Here is a 25,258-nt window from a genome sequence, read left to right on the forward strand (position 1 = left end):
TGTTGTCTGATTGCTGAGGCTAGGACTTCTAGCACTATGTTGAACAGCAGTGGTGATAACGGACATCCCTGCCGTGTTCCTGACCTTAGCGGAAAAGCTTTCAGTTTTTCTCCATTGAGAATGATATTTGCGGTGGGTTTTTCATAGATGGCTTTGATAATATTGAGGTATGTGCCTTTTATCCCTACACTTTGAAGAGTTTTAATCAGGAAGGGATGCTGCACTTTGTCAAATGCTTTTTCGGCATCTATTGAGAGTATCATATGGTTCTTACTCTTTCTTTTATTAATGTATTGTATCATGTATAATGTATTGTATTGATGGATTTGCGGATGTTGAACCAACCTTGCAGCCCTGGAATAAATCCCACTTGGTCCTGGTGAATAATCCTTTTAATGTACTGTTGGATCCTATTGGCCAGTATTTTGGTGAGAATTTTCGCATCTGTGTTCATCAAGGATATTGGTCTGTAATTCTCTTTTTTGGTGGGATCCTTGTCTGGTTTTGGGATCAAGGTGATGCTGGCCTCATAGAATGAGTTTGGAAGTTTTCCTTCCATTTCTATTTTTTGGAACAGTTTCAGGAGAATAGGAATTAATTCTTCTTTAAATCTTTGGTAGAATTCCCCTGGGAAGCCGTCTGGTCCTGGACTTTTGTTTGTTTGGAGATTTTTGATGACTGTTTCAATCTCCTTACTGGTTATGGGTCTGTTCAGGTTATCTATTTCTTCCTGGTTCAGTTGTGGTAGTTTATATGTCTCTAGAAATGTATCCATTTCTTCCAGATTGTCAAATTTGTTGCGTAGAGTTGCTCGTAGTATGTTCTTATAATTGTTTGTATTTCTTTGGTGTTGGTTGTGATCTCTCCTCTTTCATTCATGATTTTATTTATTTGCGTCCTTTCTCTTTTCTTTTTGATAAGTCTTGCCAGGGGTTTTTCAATCCTATTAATTCTTTCAAAGAACCAGCTCCTAGTTTCGTTGATTTGTTCTATTGTTTTTTTTAGTTTCTATTTCATTGATTTCTGCTCTGATCTTTATGATTTCTCTTCTCCTGCTGGGTTTAGACTTTCTTTGTTGTTCTCTCTCCAGCTCCTTTAGGTGTAGGGTTAGGTTGTGTATTTGAGACCTTTCTTGTTTCTTGAGAAAGGCTTGCACCGCTATATATTTTCCTCTCAGGACTGCCTTTGTTGTGTCCCACAGATTTTGAACCGTTGTGTTTTCATTATCATTTGTTTCCATGAATTTTTTCAATTCTTCTTTAATTTCCTGGTTGACCCATTCATTTTTTAGAAGGATGCTGTTTAGTCTCCATGTATTTGCGTTCTTTCCAAATTTCCTCTTGTGATTGAGTTCTAGCTTCAGAGCATTGTGGTCTGAAAATATGCAGGGAATGATCTCAATCTTTTGGTACCGATTGAGACCTGATTTATGACCCAGGATGTGGTCTATTCTGGAGAATGTTCCATGTGCACTAGAGAAGAATGTATATTCTGTTGCTTTGGGATGGAATTTTCTGAATACATCTGTGATGTCCATCTGGTCCAGTGTGTCATTTAAGGCCTTTATTTCCTTGTTGATCTTTTGCTTAGATGATCTGTCCATTTCAGTGAGGGGAGTGTTAAAGTCCCCTGCTATTATTGTATTACTGTCGATGTATTTCTTTGATTTTGTTATTAAGTGGTTTATATAGTTGGCTGCTCCCATGTTAGGGGCATAGATATTTAAGATTGTTAGGTCTTCTTGTTGGACAGACCCTTTTGAGTATGATATAGTGTCCTTCCTCATCTCTTATTATAGTCTTTGGCTTAAAATCTAATTGATCTGATATAAGGATTGCCACCCCAGCTTTCTTCTGATGTCCATTAGCATGGTACATTGTTTTCCACCCCCTCACTTTAAATCTGGAGGTGTCTTCGGGTCTAAAATGAGTTTCTTGTAGGCAGCATATTGATGGGTTTTGTTTTTTTATCCATTCTGATACCCTGTGTCTTTTGATTGGGGCATTGAGCCCATTAACATTCAGGGTAACTATTGAGAGATATGAATTTATTGCCATTGTATTGCCTGTAAGGTGACTGTTACTGTATATTGTCTCTGTTTCTTTCTGATCTACTACTTTTAGGGTCTCTCTTTGCTTAGAGAACCCCTTTCAATATTTCCTTTAGAGCTGGTTTGGTGTTTGCAAATTCTTTCAGCTTTTGTTTGTCCTGGAAGCTCTTTATCTCTCCTTCTATTTTCAATGATATCCTAGCCGGATATAGTATTCTTGGCTGCATGTTTTTCTCGTTTAGTGCTCTGAATATATCATGCCAGTTCTTGCTGGCCTGCCAGGTCTCTGTGGATAGGTCCGCTGCCAATCTAATGTTTTTACCCTTGTATGTTACAGACTTCTTTTCCCGGGCTGCTTTCAGGATTTTCTCTTTGTCACTAAGACTTGTAAATTTTACTATCAGGTGATGAGGTGTGGACCTATTTTTATTGATTTTGAGGGGCGTTCTTAGCATCTGCATTTTGATGTTTGTTCCCTTTGCCATATTAGGGAAATTCTCTCCAATATTTGTCTCCAATATACCTTCTGCTCCCCTCTCTCTTTCTTCTTCTTCTGGAATCCCAATTATTCTAATGTTGTATCATCTTATGATGTCGCTTATCTCTCGAATTCTCTCCTCGTGCTCCAGTATTTAGCTCTCTTTTGCTCAGCTTCTTTAGTCTCTGTCATTTGGTCTTCTATGTCACTAATTCTTTCTTCTGCCTCATTTATCCTAGCAGTGAGAGCTTCCATTTTTTATTGCACCTCATTAATAGCTTTTTTTATTTCAACTTGGTTAGATTTTAGTTCTTTTATTTCTCCAGAAAGGGCTTTTATCTCTCCAGAGAGAGTTTCTCTAATATCTTCTATGCCTTTTTCAAGCCCGGCTAGAACCTTGAGAATTGTCATTTTGAACTCTAGATCTGTCATGTTACCAATGTCCGTATTGATTAGGTCTCCAGCCTTCGGGTACGGCCTCGTGTTCTTTTTTTTGAGGTGAGTTTTTCCGCCTTGTCATTTTGTCCAGATAAGATTTGCTTTCTCCTGCTGTGGAATTCCGCTGTTCTTGGTGTGCGAAGTTGGTTTTGGCTGGGTTTCTTGTTGATCTTCTGGGGGAGGGGCCTGTTGTAGGGATTCTCAAGTGTCTTTGCCGCAGGCGGAATTGCACCGCCCTTGCCAGAGGCCGGGCTAAGTAATCCGCTCGGGTTTGCTTTCGGGAGCTTTTGTTCCCTGAGCGCTTTCCGTAGAGTTCCGGAGGACGGGAATGAAGATGGTGGCCTCCCAATCTCTCTGCCCAGAGGAGCCGAGAGCTTGGGGTTCCGCTCCTCAGTGCGCCCTCCCAGAAAAGCGCCCAACCGCCCCGCCTCCCTGGCCTGCGGTAGCGCCTTGAGGAAAGCAGTCAATTGCTGGAACCTGGAGAAAAGCACCCGATCGCTTTGATCTCCGTGGCCTCCGGCCGCGCTCCGAGCCCACCCAGCCTGCGACCGGCACAAGGTAACCCGGGCTTAGAGCTCACTCGGCTTTGTCACTGTAGCCAGCTTCCCCGCTCTAATACCTGCGAGCTCTGTGGCACTCAGACACCCCCGGTCCTTCTGTGACCCCGCGAGACCTGGGGTTATGCTGACCCCGCCTGGGTTTCCCCCCGGTTTAGCCTCTGGAGCGATGTCTCCCAGTGGAGCCGACTTTTAAAAGTCCCGATTTTGTGCTCCGTTGCTCCGTCGCTTGCCGGGAGCCGGCCCCTCCCCCTGGGGTCTATCTTCCCATCGCTTTGGATTCACTTCTCCGCAGGTCCTACCTTTCAGAAAGTGATCGATTTTCTGTTTCTAGAATTGTTGCTCTTCTTCTCTTCGATTTCCCGTTGGATTTGTAGGTGTTCACGATGGTTAGATAAGCTATCTAGCTGATCTCCTGCTACCCGATGTCGTCTCAGCCTGCTACTTCTCTGCCATCTTGACTCCTCCAGATTTCCTAGCTTTAAACTGTTTGAAAACCACTTTCAGTGAGTGGTTCTCACAGTGTCTTGGTGTAGTGCTGATTTTTTTTTTTAGTGACTTTCTTTTTTTACTGATTTTGATTGGTTTAAGCTGAATATAAGACACTCTACCAGTAAATCAAATAAAAGAAGATTTTTACCCATCCAAAGAAAAAAATGAGTTAATACATATCTATTTTTTAATATTCTTTATTAAAGAATATTATTAAAGAATTTTATAAATTTTATTTATTATTTATTAAAGAATTTTATTTATTAAAGAATTTTATTCTTTAATAAGAAGAAAAACTCTACTCAGTTGGTAGAGCATACAACTCTATTTCAGGGCTGTAAGTTCAAGCCCCACATTGGGTGTAGAGATTACCTAAAAATAAAATCTTTAAAGTAAATTAATTGACTAAAATAAAATAGAATATTCTTTTATACGTTTCTCTAATACATTATTGTTATCTTTACTACTTGTCGGGATGCCTGGTTGTCTCAGTCGTTAAACGCCTGCCCTCAGCTCAGGTCATAATCCCAGGGTCCTGGGATCAAGTTCTGCATTGGGCTCCCTGCTCTTCAAGGAGTCTTCTTCTCCCTCTGCCTGCTGCTCCCCCTGCTGGCACGCTCTCTCTTTCTCTCTGTCAAATAAATAAAATTAAAACAAAAACAAAACAAAACAAAATCTTTACTACTTGCTTCATCTTATCTACACTAGATCCTTATATGAAACATGATTTAGTACAAAATATTAAATATACTTAGTTATTTTAAAGTGTAACTTTAGCATTATTTTATTGTTTGTATTTGTTCTAGCTCTTGGATGAATTTGAGAACCTACTGCTTTAGATCATATGAGAATTGTGGAATCTGCTAGAAATGAAAATGGCATAGTCAGAAAATTTCATTCTTATTATTCATTTACCTGAAGTCTTTTAGCTGGTTTACATGCAGATTGGGCGATTGTTTTTAGGAGTCTGTTCAAAGCATCTGCTATGTGCAAGGTGCTGTTTGGGCTGGGGAGGTAAGGGACAGGACACGGACCCTGACCTCAGGCAGTGCACAGTCTGGGAGCAGACACAGACGAATAACAGGATTCCAAAGCAATATAAGACAGTTCTTTGGAAGCTCATAGGAGATGACTTAACTATGAAAGACTGTGGAGGGATTGCTAAAAGCAGGGCTGCCCAAGCCGAGTATTTAGTGTAAGTTAGCCAACTAGGAGGTGGGACAGGGCAGTGGAAAAGGCATTCCAGGCAGAAGGGAAAGGCAAAACGAAACACAAGGAAGGGATGAAACAGCTTGATGAATTCCCATCCCCAAAGGGCTGATGGACAAACAAAAACCATGTCACATCTACAGGATCAGTATCACTGGAGGTGAAACCTGTCCCATATTTTTAGCAAACTCTCCAGATGATTTTTTTTTTCACACTAAAATATGTAAACCATTGCTTTATCGGCTAACATTGTGTTTTCCTAATTCAGTTGCATTCCCAGCACACTTACAACTGTGCAGCAGACCAAAAGCATTTTTAAAACACTTCTTTCACAATAAATAGCTTTTCAAATTACTTCATTTACACCCTCAGGAATTCAGAGAGAGAAAAAAAAAAAAAAACCAAGGGTAAGTAAGTATAGGAATTTCTTAATTTCATCCCAAGAATGAATGTTCATCTTCTGTAGTCTACTTCACCAGCTATGAGCCTTTTCAGCATTTCACATTGCCTTTCTGGATTTCCCTTTAGGAGTCCTTTAGGACCTTCTTACTCTGTTTTATTCACAGATTAGAATTATCAGAGTAGGGAGTGACATGTTGTAATAGTCCTTAAGCCTCTCAATTTTTAGAGCAATTCTGATACATAGACTGGAAGACCACATTTGATCTAGCACACAAAGATACCTTGTGATAGATTCCAAAAAAGAGAATGGATCAAAACCATGAGTAACTCCCAGTCTTCCCCCCATAATGCTCCTTTACAGTGTTTATATACAGTTATATATATATGACTCATGTCCCACCTTTGAGTCAACAATAGAAGGTAGTTATTACACACTGTCTTTCTTCAAGAGGAGATCTCTTCCTGGTGCCTGGTTGGTTCAGTTGGTTAAGCATTTGCCATCAGCTCAGGTCGTGATCCCAGGGTCCTGGGATCGAGCCCCGCATCAGGCTCCCTGTTCAGCGGAGAGCCTGCTTCTCCCAACCCCTCTGCAGCTTCCCCTGTTTGTGTGCACCTCCCCTCTATCCGTCAAATAAATAAAGTCTTTAAAAAGAGAGAGAGAGAGAAGAGATCTTTTCTAGAGAAAATCAAAGTTTTATTTCTGTGCTTGCGCTTGTCCAAAATTTAAGGACCACAGACTGGGTTAAATAAATCTATCTGTGAATGCCTTCTGTGGGCCTGGCATTGTGCTAGACATTGAGGGATTCATGGAAGAAAAACTGGGCATCATCCCTGCCTCCAGAGGGAACAGATAGACATGTACAGAGAACTGAAAATAGCAGACGTAAGATTGAGGCAACCTCTGTATGGGAGAAATTTTGAAAAAAATAAAGTTTAAAAAAAATTTTGGAAGTGTTATGAGAACCCTCATAAGAGACATGGTTAAGAAGCAGCAAGAGCTTCACAGAAGAGAGGACATTGGAGCAGGACCTAGAAGGGTTTTGATGGGCAAGGGAGAGTTTTGGAAGGGACCTTCCAGTTTAAGGAAATGAGATGAGCAGAGCTAGAGCTGTCGAAGTCTGTTGTTAGTTTGGTAAAGGTGAATGGTCTGGGATAGCCAAGGCACAGGTATGTATGTGACATATTTTTGGCAGAATAAAAGGTGAGATTGAAAAGGTAAATTAGGACAAGTTTGTCCTGAAGTCCATGATGAGGCATAGGAACTTGAGTTTATAAAACCCTGAGAGTGGGGCACCTGCGTGGTTCAGTCAGCTAAGCATCTGACTTCAGCTCAGATCATGATCCCAGGGTCCTGGGATTGAGTCCCACATCAGGCTCCTTGCTCAGCAGGGAGCCTGCTTCTCCCTCTGCCTGCCATTCCCCCTGCTTGTTCACTCACTTTTCCTCTCTCTTTTTTAAAGATTTTATTTATTTATTTGAGAAAGAGTGAGAGAGAGAGCACAAGCAAGGCCAGGGAAAAGGGAGAGGCAAACTCCCCACTGAGTGGGGAGCCAGACATGGGCCTGGATCCCAGGACACTGGGATCATGATCTGAGCTGATCTGGGATCATGATCTGCTTAACCGACTGAGCCACCCCTCTCTCTGACAAATAAATAAAATCTTTTTAAAAAAAACTAAGAGTAACTGTAGTGAAATCAGATTATAAGACTTTTCATACCCTAAAGAGCTGAGCAGAGAGGAAAACCACTTCTAGATCAGATTCCAGATTCTAGAAAGGTTATGGTCATCATGGTGGGCTTGGGATAAGCTATCGCCTAAAGCCTCCTGTTCTTTGGGATTTCTAGGCATCTGGCTGAGGTGTGGAGAACTCTGGAGGTGGAACTGCCCAGCACTACCTGGATTCTGTGGAGACTTCTAAGGAAGCTACAGAAATGCCATAATGCGCCCACCCAAGAGAAGATGGCCTACGTGGCTGTTGCTGTAAGCCACTGAGATTTGCCCCTCCCTACTTCAGCACAACATGCTCCCTCTCTTGGGATAACTGGTCCAACACTCCGTTTGGAGGGTGTCTCTCTTCATCCCTCTCAAAGTTTGCTTCTGTCATCCATATATAAATCTATAATGTCTCTACCAAGGGATTGACATGGAGGGGGCTCCGGAGAATGAAGGAATCCGGATGGTAATGAAGTTTGGCTTAATCCGTGTGGTTAAATGTTCCCTTTAAAAAATGTGTATCGGGGCGCCTGGGTGGCTCAGTGGGTTAAACCTCTGTCTTTGGCTCAGGTCATGATTCCAGGGTCCTGGGATCAAGCCCTGCATCTGGCTCTCTGCTCGGCAGGGAGCCTGCTTCCTCCTCTCTCTCTGCCTGCCTCTCTGCCTACCTGTGATCTCTGTCAAATAAATAAATAGAATCTTTAAAAAATAAAATAAAAAATATGTATCATCTGGGGCACCTGGGTGTCTCAGTTGGGTTAATTGTCTGGCTCTTGATCTCACCTCTGGTCTCATCTCAGGGTTGTGAGTTCAGGGTCCACATTGGGCTCTACCTCGGGCATGGAGCCTACATAAAATGAAATGAAATGAAATGAAATATTCATCATAGTTAAAGAGTAATACACAACTTGTAAAGAAAAGAGTCAAATAATATGGAAGAATATAACATAGAAAAGGTTCTTTTTGAGCAGAGGTTGGCAAACATTTTCTGTAAAGGACCAGAAGGCAAATATTTTGGGTTTTCAGTCCCCACAGTCTCCAAAACGTATTCTTTTGATTTTTTTAAAATTTTATTTATTTATTTATTTGACACAGAGAGAGAGATTACAAGTAGGCAGAGAGGCAGGCAGAGAGAGAGGGGGAAGCAGGCTCCCTGCTGAGCAGAGAGCCCGATGCGGGGCTCAATCCCAGGACTCTGGGATCATGACCTGAGCCGAAGGCAGAGGCTTAACCTACTGAGCCACCCAGGTGCCCCTTCTTTCCATTTTTAAAAAAATTTTTTTAATTTATTTATTTGTTAGAGAGAGCGAGCGATCGAGCACAGGCAGACAGAGTGGCAGGCAGAGGCAGAGGGAGAAGCAGGCTCCCCGCCGACCAAGGAGCCCGATCTGGGACTCAATCCCAAGATGCTGGGATCATGACCTGAGCCGAAGGCAGCCGCTTAACCAACTGAGCCACCCAGGCATCCCTCCATTTTTTAAAAAACAGTCTTTCAAGAATCTAAAGACCATTCTTAGCCTAGCTGTATCTTCTCCCTAAAAATGAACTTTCTAGAAGTATTTATAGATATATAAATTTTTTTGTGTATATATTTATTTGGTATAGCTTTTCCCCATTTTTTTCCTTTTAAGGAAAGGAAGTAGACATTTTTAAGTAGACATTTTTAGAGTAGTTTTAGGTTTACAACAAAATTGAGCAGAAAGTACAGTTTCTACTCTGTCCCCTACATGTACAGCCTCCCCACTATCAATATATACTTTTATTTTATTTTCTTCCCTACCAGCTTATAGTTCAGCTTTCTCTGACCTAAGTTATTATCATATAAGTTTTCTTTAGCTTCCAAAATTTTTCTGACATCTCTAATCTGCCATTGTCTCCTCCCCTATTCTCTCTGTTCTTGTGGATTTATACTTTTTTTTTAATCCCTATAAAGTTATCTTAGTTTTAGGAGTTGGGTCAGATAAAGTTATATACTTAATCATGTTAGCCTATAAAATTGTATGTATATATTAGTAGGATCAAATTACATATATCATTTGATGATCTGCTTTTTTAATTTAATAATATATGAACTACTTTCCATGTCAAAATATGAGACTCTCTGTTATCCTTTTCATGGCTACATAGTAATTTATTAATTATTAACTTCTTAAAAATAGATAATATGTAACATGGTACAGAACCATTTATTTGATTTCCAGGTTTCCTCTTAGTGAACATGTTGACAATTTTTAAACTTTTGCCATTAAAACAGAGCTACAGTAAACTTAATCATGCATATAAAATCTTGTCATACATACCCAATCACTATTACTTTTTTAATTAAGCTCCACCCCCAGTGTGGAGCCTAATGTGGGGCTTAAACTCACAACCCTAAGATCAAACACTGATCTGAAAAAGAAAAAAAAAGACCTGATCTGACATCAGGAGTAGGATGCTTGGAGCACCTGGGTGCTACAGTCAGTTAAGCACCTGACTCTTGGTTTCGGCCCAGGTCGTAAGATTGAGCCCCACATTGGGCTCCCCACTCATCATGAGTCTCTTTAAGACTCTCTCTTCCTTGTCCTGCCATGCTCTCTCTCTACAATCAATCTATCTATTTATCTATCTTTTTTTAAAAGAAGAGTTGGACACTTAACCGACTAAGCCACCCAGGCACCCCCTAATTATTTTCTTAGGATTAAGACCATTGTAGGGGAATTTCTAGCTCAAGGGGTAGGCTTACTTAAATTTTTGAGAATTCCCAGATGGTCCTCTAAAACATTGCCTTCTACCAGTCATATATGAGAATGCCCATTTACCCACACCCTTACCACACTGAGCATTCCTAGCCTTTTCATTGCTGCCTAGCTGATAGGTGAAAAAAGATTATTATTTTAATTATATTATTGTTATTGGTGAGATTAAACATTTGTATATGTTTTGGGGTTTTTTTTTCAAAGATTTTATTTATTTGATAGAGAGACAGTGAAAGAGGGAACAGAAGTGGGGGGAGTGGGAGAGGGAGAAGCAGGCTCCTTGCAGAGCAGGGAGCCCCATGCAGGGCTCGATCCCAGGACCCTGGGATCATGACCTGAGCTGAAGGCAGATGCTTAATGACTGAGCCACCCAGGCGACCCATATATGTTTTTTAATTTGCCGTTACATTTTATGACTCATGTTCTGTATACCAGAGCTCCTCATATTAAATATGCACACAAGCCACAGTCAGCTGAGGGTCTTACTGAAACGCACATTCTAATGCAGCAGATCCGGGGTGGGGCTTGCATTTCTAACCATCTCCCAGATGATACCAGTGCTGCTGGTATGTGGCCCACACTTTGAGTAGCCTTTCCATTTTTTTCTTACTAATACATAAAAGGAGTTTATTTATTAAAAATATCACATTGGGGTGCCTGGGTGGCTCAGTTAGTTAAGTACTCAGGCACAATCAGAAATAAAGCAAAAGTAAGGAGCAGTGCTAGCAGGAGTTCAGCTCTATGTTATGCCTTTTCTACCACAGGCAACAGATGCCCTTTATGAGGTGTTTGTGGGGAACAGGCTCCGAGCAGCTACATTCCGACTCTTTCCTCAGCTTCTCATGACACTGCTTATCCAGATACACCACAGCATCGGTCTCACTATGTCTGATGTCGCCATCCCAAGTGGCCTGTACGCGGAACAGGAAATGTCTTCAGAGGTCACCCCTTTGTGGTACTGCCTGTCATGATTTCATTGACCTTAACTAACACTAAGCTCTATGCATAGTAGTAGATACAAAGATAGCCAAGATGTGGTTCCAGCTTACAGTCTGCTATCATGGGACATCAGGATGAAACGCCCAGGAATCATTCTGGGGTCTCACTGGTTGGTTGTCTGGTTGTTTTATTGGCACCAAGATAAACTCAGTAGAAATTCGTTAGTGTCACATGACTTTCTTTCAGAGGAAGTGCTGTAATGTGGATTATTCAAGAACACCTCACTAAAAATCAGGAGAACTGAATTATAGTTCTCATTCGTTGAACTAGCTATGTACTCTAGGGCAAATCTTCCTTTGTTCTGTGTCTTGGTTTTCCTGTCCGTAAATTAGGTCAGACTAGGTGTTCTCCAAGGACCCTCTAGTTTTAGGATTCTCTGGTGTTATACCTAGCTTACTAGTTCGGTAAGTAATAGAGATAGTTAATTTTATTTTTTTAAGTAATCTCTCCACCAAATGTGGGCTTAAACTCATGAACCAGAGATCGAGAGTCACATGCTCTACTGGCCCCAGTTGTAGGGGTAGTTTAAAGTTGTAGGGTTAGTGTTGAGGGCACCTGGGTGGCTCAGTCGATTAAGCACCTGACTCTTGATTGCAGGGTCATGAGTTCAAGCCCCTCATTGAACTCATGATGGCATGGAGCCTACTTCAAAAATAAATAAATAAAATATAATAAAAAGCAGTATGGGTATATTTTATGGGGGGAGGGGTATATACTGTATCTAAATAAAGCTTTTTTAAAAAAGCAGTGGGTATGGGTTTAGCATCCCATATCATCTATTTTATCATAGATTTCTTTTCAAACTCCCAGGGAAACAAAATCTAGTTAGATTTCTTTACACTAAAAATTTGTGTGAAGGAGCCTTTCAGGTTATTAAGAGCATTAAGAGTCTTAGGGGAAAAATTAGAAAGAAGAGAAGTACCATCCAGAGCTATCAATGAATGACCGTCCTCTGTGGTAGAGCAGGGTGATTGTGTGCTGAGGAGTTGGAGGGACCTATTCTATTCATTTGTGCTGGTTTGGTTTGATTTAGCTTTGCCATACAAGCTACAAAGACTCTCCTCCTCAGAACACTGTGCTGGCAGGAATTCAACATCATGGAAAAGAATAAAGGATGGACCCTCCTGGAAGGAAAAGAGTGCCATCTTCAGGGAGTATCTCTCCTGGCCAAGTAAGATTTCCTTGCCGTACATACCTGCTCTAAATCAGCATTGCTTTAGATATTTTTCCCCCTTCTAGTTAAAATAGCAACCAAGGTTGGATAACATCACAGGTTAAAATACCCATAATTTCAGGCAGATTTTTTTCAGACGTCCTGCCACTGCCATACCGTCCTGTGCACTTAAAGCTGGGCAAAATCTTCAGTGGGCCCCTGGCCCCGGGCATAATGCAGTCTGGATAGGAGCATTTCTAAGAGGTGTCCTGTTGGGTGTTCTGTTTTGCAGTGCATTGCTGGAAAGAAATCACCTCCTTGCACATAAAGTCATGTACTTGTTGGTCCCTCTTCTTAACCGAGGGAATGATAAACATAAACTCACATCTGCAGGATTTTTTGTGGAGGTAAGATTCGTTGGAAACTGGATTCCAGAAGCCTGTAAAGCCACAGTATCTGCCTTCCTGGGCCCTATCCAACTTCATGGCAGGCTGGGATCCACTTCAGATATGGGATAGAAAGAGTTTCAGATTCAAGCCTACTGAAATTCTTCTTGCCATATATTCATTATTCAGCATTCTTGATGTACCTACAGTGTAAACATCACCCTGTCACATAGTAGAGGAAAATAATACATTTTGGAGTTGGTGGGAAGGTCGTTCCCCTCATGAAAAAGGGCTTAAAGGTAACTTCTTTGGCTGATTTCTGGGTTCTTCCAGCTTCTCCAGAGTCCAGTGGCTAGGAGACTACCCAGCATATACTCTGTCGTCCGCTTGAAAGACTGGCTACATCACGGAAATAGCGTCTTCAAATTTCTTGCCCTAAAGGGACTGCGCTATCTTATCAAACACCAGGAGATGGTAGGAGGGGCCCCCAGACCATTGATTCGTAAGTCACAAATCAAACATACCCCAGAAAGATACCCAAGAAACTGGTAACAGCCGAGAAGGAAATTGGGTAGCCTGGGAATAGGAGCAAGTAGGAATACATCCCTTTATACCTTTTAAATGTTATACCTAGGAAATATGTAAGTACTGACTTAAGTATTTCATGAAATCCTAAGAAATAATTCCAAGTCATGTATATTCATAATATTTGAAACCTATAATTTGTGTAAGGTGGTACCCTCACTGTCATCACAGCCTGGGTGACATACAGGTGTCCTTTTATGTCTTGTACTGTGTTGCCCTAAGGAGTACATTGGATAGATCATGATATCTGCTCCCAGGATGCGTATCATCTAAACAAGGATTGCTGACATTCATGTTGAAAGAGAGCTCATTTTCTACAGACCTAGCTAGAAATGAGGCCTGGATCAGAAGGAAAAATCAATCCCTGGGCCTTCAATTTTATCACTTGAGTTCTATTTTTTTAAATATTTAAATATGTATCTATATCTGAAACAAAGATGACAGATGCTAGCATATTAATTCTGGTTGTTTGGATGCATGAATATTTGTTGCCTTATTCTATTTACTTTTTACATGTATATTTTAAACTGTAAAACTCTGAAATTGCTTCCTTTTGGGAATTTGAGAAGAATAGAACCCCAATTCAGAATGGGAAGGACGCTTAACAGTCCTCAATCTCTGCCTGAATTCCTCTAAGGAATCTTATTGCCTCTGGATACATTCCATATTAGAGAACTCACTATGACCTGAGCTAGCCATTCCACTTTTCTCTCATAGGAAGCACTTTCTTACATTAATCCTAAATCTGTTACTGGCCGTCCCCACTGGGCCCCACTTCTGACCAATGAGGCAACTTAAAATAGCTCTGCCCCCTTCTCTATGTATCAGCCCTGCCAATACTGAGAGGGCAGTCATGGCCTCTGATTACTTTTCTGCTCTCAACTAGCCAGTGCTACCAATTCAACAAGCACCAGGTACTGAGTAAAGGTGGGGAGCCCTACTTTGCTATCAGATGAAATGCTCTCAGGAGGGTGATGGTGCACTCCCTTTGGACACACAGAGGGAAGGCATCAAGAGTCTGTTGCCGTGCATCTTAGACCTCTTATGTGAAACCGATGAGAAGATTGTTTTGTTGGCCATCCAGATACTCCTACAACTCGTTGGAACAATGGATTTCACCACCTTGACAGCCATGATGAAGACTCTGTTCTCCCTATTTGGTGATGTAAGACAATGAGAGAGGAGAGACTTTCCTAGGGGAGAGTAATCAACATGACAGGAAATAGAAATTGGGATAGTAATAAATATATTCTATTTTATATAGATCTTTTTATGTTCACATCTCCTTTCTTAATAAGACCCTTCCAGGTAACCTGTGATGTTAGTAGGACTGGTGTTAACTGTTTTTCAGATTCAAAAACAAAAACAAAAACTGAGATGTAGAGACTTGCCGGGGTACCACCCTGATCATGGGTTGGGGAAGGAGTTTGTATAAGAAAAGATGTCTTTCAAGGAACAATCAGGACTGGGTCAGGGTGGTGGACTATACATCTGTCCCCATCCCATATCCCAAAGATTAAACAAAAAAGTTCGTGGAGCACAATGAACTCTTCCTTGGAAGAGTCAAGTATGGCAAGGCTGGGATTCTGAATTTCAGCAAAACAGCATGTAGCTGTGCTGACCACAATTCCTAGTCGCAGAATGAGAGAACAACCAGTTCTACAAAGCAGCAGGTCCTGCTATCTCTATATATTTGGCTTCTTGCCCTCAGCTACCTACAGCTAAATAGCCTCATGTTAGGACTGGGGTTTCACCCAACCTAACCCTTATAAGTTAAGCGTGAACACTTTCAGTGACTTGCTTCCCTTTGGATACTCCCTTTGTAGGTGAGACCTGATGTTCATCGTTTCTCCATGACCCTCTTTGGAGCCTCCATAAAGTCTGTGAAATACACAGATAAGAAGGGTGTAGAGAATCAAGTCCTGGACAGCTTGGTTCCACTACTTCTGTATTCTCAGGATGAAAATGATGCAGTAGCAAAGGTAATCCCTCTGTCAACTTTTTTCATGCCCGAATAACTTCCAATCCAAAGCCAAATCTGCAAATAAGCATTCCATCTTTGAGGGTGGGGACTTTGTGATACCATCTTTATTCACCATCTCCTATAACACAGGCTACCTTTCAATTATTTTGCCTAAGTGAATTGTGTGAAAAATCTTACTCCTTATTTCTGTATAGCATATCATGGTCCTTTGTGGGTAAGAACAATCTATTATACCATTTTGTAGCCCCACCCCAGTGTTTAGCCTAGCACAGAGCCTAAATACAGTGCCCGATTCAACAAACTCTTTTTGTTGACAATGACAATATCCCATTATCTTTTTCCTTTATTCAAGAACTGCCTTCTGGCCTTTAGACAAATAGACTTGTGTTGAGGCTAAGTCAGAAATAGCTTCTTGGGGGCCTGGGTGGCTTAGTGGGTTGGGCCTCTGCCTTCGGCTCGGGTCATGATCTCAGGGTCCTGGGATTGAGCCCCGCATCAGGCTCTCTGCTCAGTGGGGAGCCTGCTTCCCCCCGCCCCCGCGCCTGTCTCTCTGCCTGCTTGTGATCTCTCTTTCTGTCATAAATAAGTAAAATCTTAAAAAAAAAAAAAAAAGAAAGAAAGAAATAGTAGCTTCTCTGACAATCTAGGGAAGCCTCTACGTCTCCTTAATCTTCCAAGAGTTTCTGCCATAGAGTTGTGGGTAGGAGGTCATCATTTTTGGTACTGTCTCATTACTCAGGAGCCTGTTCATTCCAATCTGCTAGCTATGACCACCAGATACAATAGTCCAGAAGTATGTTTAGGCTGCAAGGATTCTGAAAAAATGCTGGAGTTTTCCCCTACCCATGTTCCCGGATTCTGGAAAAATGCTGGAGCTTTCCCCTACCCATGTTCCCCATTACAGAAATAAAAGCAGGATCAGAAACAAGACTTAATATTATGGTGGGCCCTGGTACCTTAACCTGGGAGGAATATTATGGTCTTGTAACCAGAAATACGGACTATTTCAGGGGCACCTGGGTGGTTCAGCTAGTTGGGCATCTGCCTTTGGCTCAACGTTGTAGGCTCTAGTTCATTTATTCTCACTGCTATGCAGAATCGCATCTTGAGGATATCCTCATATTTCTCCGGTGCTCCTATTCTTGGACATTTAGAGTGTCTCCCGTTTTTCATTATTACAATGCTGCAATGAGCATTCTTTTATGTATTTCTTTGTGTACCTGTGTGAGAATTTCTTGAGGGCACAAACCCAGAAGTAGAATATCTGGGTATCTTTAACTTTTACTATATATTTACAAATAAACAAAGTAACTGAACTAACTTGTATTCCCATCAGTCCCCAAAGGAATTTTAATGGCCCAAATGTAGTGGACCTGGGACAAGGTATTTGCTTGAATACTTGTAAGGGGTGGTGTGTGGTACCTGGGAGGCATTCTGAGAGCTGTGAACAGAGTAACCCATTAGCTTGCTAATTTTTAGCATCTTGCTAAATTTTACTCAAGCATCTGGATGGGGAGGGGATCAGTACTGTCCAGAATTCCTCCCAAGCCAGAGATTCCACAAGGGCTGTGAGGAGAGGAGCTCCACTTCCCTGTGTAAAGTGACAGGAGAATGTCACAGAGCAGCAGGTGGGTGGAAGAGCCCTATGTGTCATGCGTGGGCTCGTGGGAACCCCTGCCCCAGTCCCTGCTCTGGTATTATACCGGATAGCTCTCACTTCTGTCTCAGACCAGTGGTTTCTACAGCCTGCACACAACTCTGCAGGCTTCATGGGTCCCCTTTAGGGGGACTGTTTGGGGAAATTGAAAGAGGGCAGGACTGTGGTTCCTTTCTATCCCTGCCCTCACTTTAGCCAGTTTTATTTGAAGAAAGTTTACTTCAGCTAAAAAATGTCTGAAGATACTGATCTTGGATAATCCGTTTCACAGGAAAGCAGACAAGTCCTAACGATATGTGCCCAGTTCCTGAAGTGGAAGCTGCCCCCGGAAGTGTACTGCAAAGATCCCTGGTACATCCGCCCTAGTGAAGCTGGAGCAGTCTGCAAATTCTTTGTATGTGAGCAATAATGGCTTGGTTCACTCGTTTATAGGCTAGCATACTTATTTTTTTCTGATGTAGTTTTTAATGGAGGAACACGACATAAAGGAAACATTTCTCATCCCTTCACATCAGCAGCTGATATCCATGAACTGTCTTGTATGAGGAATCTGTTTCTCTAGTTTCCTCCGAACTGAGTCACAGACTCACTTTCTGTTACCACGTTTCCTCATAAAAAAGACTCTCTTTTGAATTCTTGGGAGCCCCCACTAACCTGGGTCAGAGGCTATGGGTCAGGCTGATAATGGTACATGCAAGTGGGTGGAACTGGGTTGTGTATCGCCTTTACAATGATCTCTCATCCTTTTCTTGGATAGAGCGGATTGTCTTACCCTCCACTAGAGCGTGTTTAGGGGGCCCCGAGCAAGGGTTGCCTTGCTGTTGTAAGCCACGCAGCATGATGGCAGCACGCCACTGGCTCTGCTAGGGCCCAGATGGCGTCCTTTCCCCTCACAAACTTGACAAAGGTTACTGGGGCCCATCTCAGGGGCAGACTCAAGCCAGGGAAGCTTCAGGGGGCCCATCCATGGTTTTCTGGACTTCTGACTCTAGGACTGCTGGGATCCTACTACAAAGATGCTAGGACTGACTATTCCCAGGGATCTTCCATATGCGTAACCTGTTTAGGACCCACTGCAGGCTCCTCTGATCAGACTTAATGGGGCTAGGAAGCCTCACAGTACCATTGTGTCAGCCTTTCCACTGAGGATTCTCTCTCTGACCTGTACCCGAACCTATATCCAAGGCACTGGGAGCAGAAACTCGGTGCTCTCAATGTGACATCATAAGATCTCTGGGGACAGATTCTGATGATCCTCCTCCTCTCCCTGAGCTGCCTGTCTTTGTAACAGAACCACCGAAAGGTCCATTTATTCACCCAGTAAGCACAATACATCCAATATGCAGCAGGCCATGGAGAACCCAGAAACATGGCAATGCCAGAAACTTCCTAAGGGAGCTTGCTAGCTAGTAAGGGCAATAAAACCGCTATGGAAAATTAAATAGAAACTCAAGATGGAAAATGATATGTGCCAAGAGAGGGGTACCTGCAGAAATGCTCAGAGCAGAGTGAGCGATCCAGGAGGAGCCAATCGGGAGGCAGAGCTGAGGGAACAGAGAAGACAGATACAGAGAAGTGGAGATGGACTTAGAGTCACCACGGACACAATCTGCGGAGTGAGGGACTGTGAGCACAGTGTGTCCAGAGGATGTAACTCTGTCTAGGGACGTTGTTGTGACATAACATTCAGTAAGCAACTGTAGTTATTATTTCGAGCCCCATATTCTGTGTGTCTCATGTCTGGCATCGTCCCTGGCTCTGGAAACTACAGCGAGGCTGACAAAAACTGTGGTGTATTTCACTCCTTCCTACTCTTCCTTTTTTTCCCCCCACTTAGGGAAAAAAATGCCAGGGGAAAGTTAACCTCCTCGCCCAAACATTGATGTTCTCCAAGAATGCAAAACTTCCTATTAGAAGAGCAGCAGTCTTATTTGTAGGTATAAACAATCATTTCATTTCTACAGTCACTTTATCCTATATTTTCCCAAATTGTGTTGTTGGGTATCCCAGTTCTTTATGAAGATGACCTTGAAAACACTTCTTTGGAGAAAAGGGCTATTATCTCTAGGTAACTTTCAGGCACTTGAAAGTCAAGTTTTAGAATCTAATTATCAAAAGACCAATTCTGCCAACTGCTTAGAGCCAAAGCCAGACCCCAGCCTCACTGACTTTCTCCTGCATTTAGGACTCTTATTAAAGTACGTGGATCAAAATGAGCTCAGGATGAAGGGCACTGACTGGATAGAGAATGGTGAGTGATCACAGACCTGGGTTTGGTTTGGGGTGCCTCACATTTCAAAAGGGATCGGAGGTGATGGCTGTGGGCAGGCTGTCTGACAGAGCTCAAACCCTGGGAACCAGAGGACCTGATTTTTGCAATAATGAAGACCTTGGAGACCTCAAGTGAATGACAATCTCATCCCAGTCCAAGTCCCCCCATTAGGAAAGGACACGACCCTACTGGTCTGGAAACCACTTTGATGAGTGTCTCAGGAACAATTCCTGATTCCACCTAGAAATACCATCTTAGTAAGTTATGACGATAGCTCCCAAGTACCCATGTGGATGCCTGAAGCACTATTTTCTATAAGTGGTTGTCCTGTGAGGGGGCAGGACTTGGTAATACAGAGGTTTAGAGTCATATAAGGCAAGCCTCATATAAATAAGTGGTTTCCTGAATTGGCAGCAAGTGGAAATTTTCTATAACGATACAGCTTTGAAGATTTAGCTCTCAAAGAATTATTTATTCCCACTCAAGAAGTAGTCGTACAATTAGAAAATGCCATGAAAACACCAAGCCTCAAAACTCAAAAGTATTGTGAGAACCAAATTAAAATCCTGGGGGCACCTGGCTGGCTCAGTCGATAGAGCATGAGACTCTTGAACCTAGATGCTGAGTTTAAGCCCCATGTTGGATGGAAAGATTACTTAAAAATAAAATCTTCCAGGGACGCCTGGGTGGCTGAGTTGGTTAAGTGTCCAACTCTTCATTTCAGCTCAGCTTGTGATCTCATGGTTGTGGGATTGAGTCCCACTTCAGGCTCCACGCTCAGCAGCGAGTCAGCTTCCCTTTTCCGTCTGCCCCTCCCCAGCTCTCTGACTCTCAAATAAATAAATCTTGAGAAAAAAAATCTTAAAAAATTCTGAACAATTCACTGCTTTTAAAATAAAAATATGTAACTGGTAAAATTGCCAGAAGCTGGACCTTATTTAAGAAAGATTATGAGAATGGGAGGCCTGGGTGGCTCAGTCGGTTAAGCATCTGTCTTGGGCCCAGGTCATGATCCAAGGGTGCTGGGATCAAGTCCCACATTGGGCTCCTTGCTCAGCAGGAAGGAAGCCTACTTCTCCCACTGCCTGCCATTCCCCCCTGCTTATGCTCACTCTTTCTCTCTCTCTCTCTCTGACAAATAAAATCTTAAGAAAAAGAAAGATTATGAGGTGCAGCTCCTTGGTGACTCAGTCAGTTAAGCATCTGCCTTTGGCTCTGGTCACAATCACAATCCCAGGGTCCTGGGATCAAGCCCCACATCGAGCTCCCTGCTCGGTGGGAAGCCTGCTTCTCCCTCTCACTCTGCCTCCCACTCCCCTGCTTGTGCTTTCTTTCTCTCTGTCAATAAATAAATAAAACCTTTAAAAAGAAAAAGAAAGATTATGCGAGGGATGTCTGGCTGGCTCAGTCAATAGAGCATGCAACTCTTGGTCTCAGGGTCATAAGTTTGAGCCCCACATCAGGGGTAGAGTTCACGTAAAATAAATTTATTAAATTAAAAGGAAAACACTTGTAGAAAAAGATTATTAGAGATATTAACTAGATTTGTTGTAGTGGTGATCATTCTGTAGTATATACAATGAGTTCCAGCCCCATACTGAGTGTAGAGATTACTTAAAATCTTTAGGGGCAGCTAGCTGGCTCAGTCAGTTAAGTGTCTGCCTTTGGCTCAGGTCATGATCCCAGGGTTCTGGGATCAAGCCCCATTAGGCTCCCTGCTCAAGCCTCTGCTTGTCCCTCACCCTCTGCCTACCCCACCCCACCCCCACAACTTGTGCTCACTCACTCTATCTCAAATAGACAAAATCCTTAAAAAAATTAAAAATAGGGGCATCTGGGTGGCTCAGTTGGTTAAACGGCTGCCTTCGGCTCAGATATGATCCCAGGGTCCTGGGATCAAGTCCCACATCGGGCTCCTTGCTCGGCGGGGAGCCTGCTTCTCTCTCTCTCCCTCTGCCTGCCATTCTGCCTGCTTGTGCTCTCTGTGTGTCAAATAAATAGATAAAATCTTTTTTAAAAATTTAAAAATAGGGGTGCCTGGGTGGCTCAGTGGGTTAAAGCCTCTGCCTTTGGCTCAGGTCATGATTCCAGGGTCCTGGGATCGAGCCCCGCATCGGGCTCCCTGCTCGGCGGGGAGCCTGCTTCCCCGCCTCTCTCTCTGCCTGCTTCTCTGCCTACTTGTGATCTCTGTCTGTCAAATAAATAAATAAAATCTTTAAAAATAAGTAAGTAAATAAATTCTTTAAAAAAAAAATTTAAAAATAAAATTTTTTAAAAATTATAAAAGAGGGCGCCTGGGTGGCTAAGTTGGCTAAGTGACTGCCTTTGGCTCAGGTCATGATTCTGAAGTCCCGCCTCAGGCTCCCTACTTGGCAGGGAGTCTGCTTCTCCCTCTGACCTTCCCTCTTCTCATGTTCTTTCTCATTCTCTCTCTCAAATAAATAAATAAAATCTTAAAAAAAAATAAAAAATTAAAAACTTCAAACTATGAAGACGCCCTGAGCATTTTCGAGTTCTTAGAGAATTGGAAATTAAACACAAAACCTTATCTAGGGGCACCCGGCTGGCTCAGTTGGTAAAGCATATGACTCTTGATCTTGGGGTCATGAGTTTGAGCCCCACAGTGAGTGTAAAGATTACTTAATTAAATAAAACTTTTTTTAAAAGAGAGCTTTGTCTAAGTATGATACCAAAGACAGATCCATAAAGTAAAAGAATGATAGATTTATCTATATAAAAAATTTTAAATCATCTTTGGAAAAAAGCAGACAAAACTGAAAACTAAACAAAAATTTAGGGAATATATTTGCAATATGATAAAGGGTTCATATCCTTTAAATAAATCAGTAGATCTCAAAAGAAAAGTGGAAAGCAATATGAATAAGCAGTTCATAGGAGATGAATGGCCAATAAATGTATGAAAAAATATTCACTATTACTAGTAATTAAAATTTTGAAAACAGGGGCACCTGGGTGGTAGGTAGGTTGGGCACCCAACTCTTGGTTTCTGCTCAGGTTGTGATCTTGGGGTTGTGAGCTCGAGCTCCATGTGGGCTCTGTGCTCAGCATGGAGTCTGCTTGAGAGTCTTTCCCTCTCCCTCCTCACTGCCCCTCTCCTGACTTGTGCACGTGCACGCTTGCTCCCTCTCAAATAAATAAATAAAATCTTAAAAAAACATGTGGGGGCACCTGGGTGGCTCAGTCAGTTAAGCATCTGCCTTCAGCATAGCACAGGTCATGACCCCAAGGTCCTGGGATAGAGCCTTGCATCAGACTCCCTGCTCAGCGGGAGGCTACATCTCCCTCTCCCTCTGCTCCTTCTGCTCTCTTCCTCTCTCAAGTAAATTATTAAATCTTTTTTAAAAATTAATTTTTCAGTTTGTAAAACAAAACAATGATGAGAAACCAGTATAAGTTTTTCTGTCAAAATGGCAAAGCATACTAATTAATACCTAACACAGATATGTTAAGGGAAAGCTGACATTATCCTTATTTTTTTTAATTTTATTTATTTATTTGACAGACAAGAGATCACAAGTAGGCAGAGAGGCAGGCAGAGAGAGGAGGGGAAGCAGGCTCCCTGCTGAGCAGAGAGCCCAATGCAGGGCTCGATCCCAGGACCTGGGACCATGACCTGACCCGAAGACAGAGGCTTTAACCCACTGAGCCACCCAGGTGCCCCACATTATCTTTTTTTAAAGTTTATCATTAAAAAATAAAAATTAAAAATAATGTTTATTTATTTTTTCTAGTAATCTCCACATCCAATGTGGGGCTTGAACTCACGACCCTGAGATCAAGAATCACATGCTCTTCTGCATGTTCCAGCCAGGCACCCAAAAACTGACATTATTATACACTGTGCTGGTATGAGCATGGATTGATATACCTTTTTTATACGGGAGTTTGGCAGTATGTATCAAACCCTTTAAGTAAATATATACTTTGATGTATCAATCTCACTGCTAAGAATTTAACCTATGAAAATAAGCAGAAATAGGTACAGGAATATTCATTCCAGTGTTATTTAAAATAGCAAAAAATGGAAAACATCCAAGATTAGAAATACAAAAAAATTAGTTTCATAAAGTATAGTATATCCATATTACAGAATCATATGAAGCCATGAAAAATATTTTTTTTAAATTAAGTATAATCTCTATGCCCAACATGGGACTTGAACTCACAACCCCAAGATGAAAAGTTGCATGCTCTACCAACTAGGTCAGCCAGGCACCCCAAAGCTATGAAAAATATTACAGAAAGAAATTTTAATGACTTGGATAAGTAATGTGCAATATTAAATAAGCAATTATTAGGTAATATGTATATTGAGGTTCCATTTGAACAAAAAGGCACACGTGTAACTGAATAGAAAAAAGAAACGGAAACAACAGTGATTTTCTCAGGTGGTCGAATGATGGGTAACTGATTTTCTTCTAGTGCTTATCTGTTATGTAAATTTTTACACAATTAACATTTATTTATTTTGCAATAAGAAACATAAAAACTAAAAAAAAAAATTAAGAAAAAAACTTAAAAGGGAGTAATGATTTAAGCGTAGCGTCTAGGACCAACACAGGAACTTAGAAATCAACAATCTTAAACATAGCTTGACAGGTACAGATGATTTGACTTTAGGTGGACTACTTAGCAGTGTGGTTATTGTAAAGGAAAAAAACTATTTGGCAATTCAAAGTGAGTAAGTTTCATGGGTCAAAATTGGAATTGGTCTACAAATGTATAGCTTTCAAATGGTTTTAGAAAAAGTTAGTCCTTTATCTCAGCTGCTATAGGCTTGTTGGCTGTTTGGGGTCTGGAACAGTGATCATTTCCATAGATCTTCACCTCCAACCTGGGTTGTCTGACCATTTAGATCTGAGAGATCTGCTGGGTGATCCTGAGCCCTCCCTGCGCATCTTCGCCTCTCGGGCTCTCTTCCGAGTGCACAAGTTGGGGGCTGAACCAGATACCAGGCAGTCCGTTTGCGGGTTGAGGAAGCTCATGGGCTGTCTTCCTACTTAGAAATGCAAGGTAAGTAACATCGGGTAAAAACTAATTCTTTCAGAAACCACAAAAACAATAGTGCCCCATTTTTTAAATCAGACTTCAAGCAATGTCAGCCTGAAGCTACCTCCACCCATTTAATTACCTCAGAACATATTTTTTGCTGTCCAAATCTCTAAGAAATTAAAATATAGGGGCCCCTGGCTCAGTCAGTTAAGTGTCTGCCTTTGGCTCAGGTCATAATCCCCAGGGTGCTGGGATTGAGTCCCCGCATCAGGCTCCCCACTCAGCAGAGAGTCTGCTTCTCTCTCTGCCTGGTGCTCCCCTTGCTGTTCTCTCCCTCTCTCTCTCTGACAATAAATAAATAAAATCTTAAAAAAAAAAAAAAGAATTAGAATATATAAGGGAGGGCAGCTCTTGGTTAAATCTGCAGAAATAGTGAAATTCTGCTGAGTTTCTGAGGCATGCCAGAACTGCCATGACGTTACAGTCTTGGTAAACAGGTCGAGCACAGCTTCAAAAGAGATTCGAAATAAATGTTAATATTGCAATGTTAGGCATGGAGGTTCCTCAAAAAGTTGAAAATAGAGCTACCGTATGACCCAGCAATTGCACTACTGGGTATTTACCCTAAAGATACAAACGTAGTGATCCAAAGGGGCATGTTCACCCGAGTGTTTACAGCAGCAATGTCCACAATAGCCAAACTATGGAAAGAAACTAGATGTCCATCAACAGATGAATGGATAAAGAAGATGTGGTGTATATATATATACAACGAAATACTATGCAGCCATCAAAAGAAATGAAATCTTGCCATTTGCGACGACGTGGATGGAACTAAAGGGTATTATGCTTAGCAAAATAAGTCAATCGGAGAAAGGCAACTATCATATCTCCCTGATATGAGGAGGTGGAGATGCAACGTGGGGGGGTTGGGGGTAGGAAAAGAATAAACGAAACAAGCTGGGATCAGGAGGGAGGCAAACCATAAGAGACTCTTAATCTCACAAAACAGAGGGTTGCTGGGGGGAGGGGGGTCGGGAGAGGGTGGTGGGGTTATAGACATTGGGGAGGGTATGTGCTATGGTGAGTGCTGTGAAGTGTGTAAACCTGGCAATTCACACACCTGTACCC

General features: G+C 42.0%; 1 protein-coding gene across 1 annotated transcript in view; it reads left to right on the plus strand.

Annotated features, from left to right (window-relative positions):
- Positions 1-25,258, plus strand: part of MROH8 (maestro heat like repeat family member 8) — a gene marked incomplete at its 5' end in the record, with an annotated part of 62,420 nt that overhangs the window by 34,896 nt on the left and 2,266 nt on the right. The window contains 11 exons of the mRNA XM_080812705.1: positions 7,472-7,607; positions 10,843-11,033; positions 12,111-12,248; positions 12,523-12,637; positions 12,950-13,090; positions 14,202-14,366; positions 15,028-15,183; positions 17,114-17,236; positions 18,680-18,779; positions 19,028-19,093; positions 23,991-24,148. Of these exons, the coding sequence (XP_080668831.1) occupies positions 7,472-7,607; positions 10,843-11,033; positions 12,111-12,248; positions 12,523-12,637; positions 12,950-13,090; positions 14,202-14,366; positions 15,028-15,183; positions 17,114-17,236; positions 18,680-18,779; positions 19,028-19,093; positions 23,991-24,139 (1,480 nt within the window). The 3' untranslated portion in view covers positions 24,140-24,148. The remainder of the gene's footprint in view (positions 1-7,471; positions 7,608-10,842; positions 11,034-12,110; positions 12,249-12,522; positions 12,638-12,949; positions 13,091-14,201; positions 14,367-15,027; positions 15,184-17,113; positions 17,237-18,679; positions 18,780-19,027; positions 19,094-23,990; positions 24,149-25,258) is intronic.

This window comes from Martes martes, assembly GCF_963455335.1.
Source record: "Martes martes genome assembly, chromosome: 9".
Lineage (NCBI taxonomy): Eukaryota > Metazoa > Chordata > Mammalia > Carnivora > Mustelidae > Martes > Martes martes.